The following is a 4,495-nucleotide window of genomic DNA, read 5'->3' as shown; positions in this document are numbered from 1 at the left end:
TTACAGGTTGTAATTGGATGATTTATGAAGGTTTATTGTTAGTACAATAATCAATACGGACTGTAAAAATATGGAAAAATATGGAGAGTGAAGCTCTCACCGCAGGGAACAAGATGCATATTTTTATTTATTTTTTGCCCTTCTCCTGGCCTCTCAATATTTTTGTGTATCAATAATTTAATTTTCTGCCCAGAAAATATTATATTTTGTGTAGTGTGAGTAATTATCGAAAGAAAGAGAGAAGTTGGCTTACACGAGTCGTCCTTTGCCCGACATTTGATCCGTGCTGAGTACAGCAAATTGGCAAGTGGGATTGAGCCAATGTTCTGTCCGTGGAAATCCATCCGGGGCAAGGTACTCATGTGGTACATGTGCATAAGATTTGCCATTGCGAAAAGGTTGGGGGAGCTGCGAATATAAGAAGAGAATAAATAACATCAGTTTTCTTCAATAACGGAAAGAGAAAACGGAAAGAAAACCGAAAAAGGAGATGTGGCCTACATCATTATCGCAAAATCCAGTTTGACGTTTCTCGTCAATCGGCTTCAGAAAATCTGAGAGGTATTTAACACCAGGCAAGGAGGTGGAATCACTAAACAGATGCCGAAAATCAGTTTGCTGTATACTAATTTGTAATACCATTCTAGACTTACCTCTGATGCGAAATGCTAGGGAACTTGTCCCTCTTTCTTTTCTCCCACCCAGGATCGAGGTCCGTAGACATGTTGCCCGGCTTTGAAACATCCAAAACATCCCGTGGCAATCGCCTCGTTAGTATTGATATGTCATAGTCACCTTGGTGGGATTGGGAAAATACTCCTCAAGGGGCGATTTACTGCGTTAGCAAACTGGGTGGACGTCAAGTTGAGTAGAAGCCGTCTTTCCTCCCAGCGCTAATTCAATAACTCACCCCCTGGCTTGTAGGTTCAAAATCACCCCAAGGTGGCCTAGCCGGATATCAAGCGAATGATTAGCTTGAAGAGATGACTTACTTACTAAGTCCTAAGTATCGAGGTGGAGGTAGTTGATTTGGAGCCTTGTGACTTCTTTGATTACCAGAAAAGTATGAAGTCAGTGAGTATTCCAACGCTTGCTTTGAGCTTCAAAACATGAGTACTCACCTATAGACAAGTGAGATGAAGTATAACCAGACTACGTAATTGAGAGAAAAAGGCGACCTCTGCAATCACATCCAGAATAAGCCGGGTGACAAAGGCAGAATTGGATACTTGTGATTACCTGAGGTGGTGATTGGCAATGTAAAAGGTCAGTAAGCATTTCAAATTTTAGATCGAGGAGAGGAGAAAGATAATTACTGACCTATTCTCTTGATTTGTAGACGAGTGATAAAATATTGGAGTCGAAACTTTGATTACTGAAACTCGTAGGGACCGGCTGCGAGTGGGTTTATCTGTTCGATTGCCTACTAATCGCCTACCGGAGGTGGGAGACGGAGGATGAGAGGATGAGGTGGTATTAGGGTTGGTAAGAGGGTTCCTTCCAAATTAGTGTAATATCATATTGTACGATATTGATCACATAAAACATAACACTTAAAATTTGATACTTACCACAGTAAAATCTATGTATATGTGTAACTATTCCACAATACACATAAGATCGAGTACTACAAACATCCTGGCACCGGTGTTACCAAGTGTACTCGGGGCTTGACTTCTAGTGTAGTTGGGGGATGCCTTGGTTCGATCAATGAATATATCTAAAGGTCTATAATACTCACTGATAAGCACTTCTAATGTGTGAGCTTTACTCATTTGCATTTCACCAGGTGCATGAGACAAAAATTCTAAAGACTTTTAATTAATTTCGCATTTCTTCTATTTTGGACCGACCAAATGAGATAGTTGACAAAATAACAATCAGAGAGATACAAAATTTTGGTCTTTTCAAGGAAAACATTATCAACTAATGAGAGATATTGTGTATAAAATTTTTCGACAAAACATATTCATTCCAAATTTTATAACTCTGCCAGTAAGCTTTGGTCGGGGTCATTGGGCACTCTGATTTCAGCGGAATTGATTTGGGCATTATTGTGCCCCGTAGTGGAATCATCATCTGGACCATCTCCTTCCACATCACTCACGCGGACAGGTATAATGGTGTAATTTTTCTTTTTGATGTCATCAATCCAAATGTCTACTTCGTCATTTGAAAGATGCCCAGGACCCTTGGATATCATGAGCTCCGTGATCCGGCTCTGAGGTGTGCAATTGAAAGTGAGCTTGACGCGGCCGCGAAAGGTTTTTTCTTCAAAGCCGGCCTTCAAGTTAGGAACTTTGGGATGTGCGTCACCCCTGCCCGTATACCCACCACGAAGATATGGGGCTTCTCAAAAGCCTTGGTCAGCACATGCGAATGAAATGAAAAAAGGAATATGGAGAATACAAGCTTACCTATCAAATCATTGAGGGCACTTGCAAGCTCTGTCCGTCTTTGGGCTTGACGGGCTGCTCCTTCTGACATAGGCTTTGGTTCGTGTGGTTTAGAGCGCATATGATTTGGAGCCTTAGTAGATTCGAAAGCAAAACATTCCAGGAGGTGATCTTCTTCTGATTGCGGGCCCAGCGTTCACATGAGTGTATTCGTTCTGAAAGAGGGCCTTGCTGGCTGTTGACACTGGGTTCCAGCTCGCAACCAGAAGGTGAAATTGGAGATTGAAATGGTTTTTCAATAAATGGAGCTAATGGTCATATAAAAGGTTAGTGAATTGGTCCTTTGGTGTACGTAAAAATGTTTAATGCGAGCTCACGTGACGTATGATTTTGCTGATTTCGAGTGTCATCATCTTTTCTAGTGATCGACTTTTTGATTTGCCGCTGTGCCTCCACAAGCGACCCTGGTATAAGTCGTGTGAGACTTTCGTAATATTGACTAGACGCTTGAATACCGGAACATATTTGTCCAGGTCTTCTTGGCTGAGGGGTCTAAGGTCGATGGGGGGGGTTTAGTAGTGGTATCTTTAAGTGAGAGAGGAGTGATCCCAGAGGCTGTTGAGTGAGGGTGTAGGCCTCGCTAGTTGCTAGGCATGACCGCTCGAATAATTGAGGAGTGAAAACTTCCTGTTCTTCTTTTTCGTAGTTGGACCATGTGGAGCCGACTATGGCATTGCGCTCCTTGAAGCCTATGGAGACACCTTTCGGTGGCACTGACAGATATGATTGTTTTCAATTAGTGAATTCATACTCTTTGCATGACAAAATATTAACAGAATATCTTACTTATAGTAGTGGTGGCAACCAGACTGTACGTTTGATAATTTGTGTACATATTTGGCTCGCGTGCTAATGGGCTCTCCAATCTAATAATTGACAGGTATAATACAATGAGGTTAGTTCAATGGTTTCAGGTTATGATGAGGGGAGGGAGGATTAAACTCACAGAGCTTCATCCAAAACTCGGCGGCTACATTTCAAGACAATGCAAAGCATAGTCTTATCCAACTCATACTCCGATTGCAATGACTGTGCCTCAAAAAGGCCGCTCGCTGAAAGCCGGTTGGTTTTGGGGAGGTTGAGAGAAGAGAGCCTTTCCTCAGCGCGAGGCATTCCCCATTCACAGCCCAGTTTGCAAAAGTTGCTGAGATTGGGTCGCTCAGACAAATCATTTTCGTCTTCATCATCGTGGTCGTCTCCGAGGTCAAGGTCATCCTCATTTTCTTCGTCGTCATTTGGTCTTGCTCGCTTGCGTTTTCTGCTTTGGCCTCCTTGGTTTCGAGTGATTCTTTGTTGGCGCGCGGTAGTCGTGATCTCTGGCAATTCGCTGCCAGAGCTGGAAGGGGGTGAAGAGGCCGACCGGTTTCGTCGGAGTCCAGAGCGCATCATAGTGATATGTGTTCTTTATGAATCGAGGAGGTGGGAAACGTCTTGGAGTGTTATCGAAAGGAATAGTATATCGGTGTAGTTGTGGTGTGTAGTTGTGTTGAGAGTGACACTACAAGAAAGATAATATTTTCTGGGCAGAAAATTAAATTATTGATACACAAAAATATTGAGAGGCCAGGAGGAGAGCAAAAAATGAATAAAAATATGCATCTTGTTCCCTGCGTTGAGAACTTCACTCCGCATGTTTTTCCGTATCTTTACAATCCCTATTGATAAGTGTACTAACAATCAACCTTCACAATCATCCAATTACAACCTGTAACAAGCACTGAAATTTGGCTCATTAGTGTTTAGAGAAACTTTTGATTTCTGAAAATACTCATAACTTTTTCAATTCCGGTCCAAAACGCTCGATTTTGAGTGCATTGGTAAGCTGGAATTGTCCTCCAAATAGTTCATAATGGGACCACACAGCATGCTGGGCTTCTAAAAAAGATATCATCTTTTTTATACATTTGTACATACAGATCCATAGAATGATTGTCATACTAGCTACATAGTTCTTGATCTTATGAAAGTTCGAGAGGAAGAGTTCAGCTTTCTAATGCACTTAAAATCGAGTTTTTGAGGCCAATTGACAAAGTATAGGG

At 42.0% G+C, this 4,495-nt stretch overlaps 1 protein-coding gene across 1 annotated transcript; it reads right to left on the bottom strand.

The window, feature by feature from the left end:
- Positions 1–1,981: 1,981 nt before the first annotated feature.
- MELLADRAFT_114273 (uncharacterized protein) lies at positions 1,982–3,845 on the bottom strand (the record flags this gene model as incomplete). Its single annotated transcript, XM_007419146.1, has 6 exons — positions 1,982–2,349; positions 2,418–2,529; positions 2,774–2,948; positions 3,055–3,169; positions 3,243–3,322; positions 3,403–3,845. 6 exons carry the CDS (start codon positions 3,843–3,845, stop codon positions 1,982–1,984), a joined length of 1,293 nt encoding a protein of 430 aa, XP_007419208.1.
- Positions 3,846–4,495: the final 650 nt, after the last annotated feature.

Source organism: Melampsora larici-populina (genome assembly GCF_000204055.1).
Source record: "Melampsora larici-populina 98AG31 unplaced genomic scaffold MELLAscaffold_134, whole genome shotgun sequence".
Lineage (NCBI taxonomy): Eukaryota > Fungi > Basidiomycota > Pucciniomycetes > Pucciniales > Melampsoraceae > Melampsora > Melampsora laricis-populina.
Note: the sequence above shows the minus strand (reverse complement) of the source record. Positions and strands in the feature narration are given on the sequence as shown.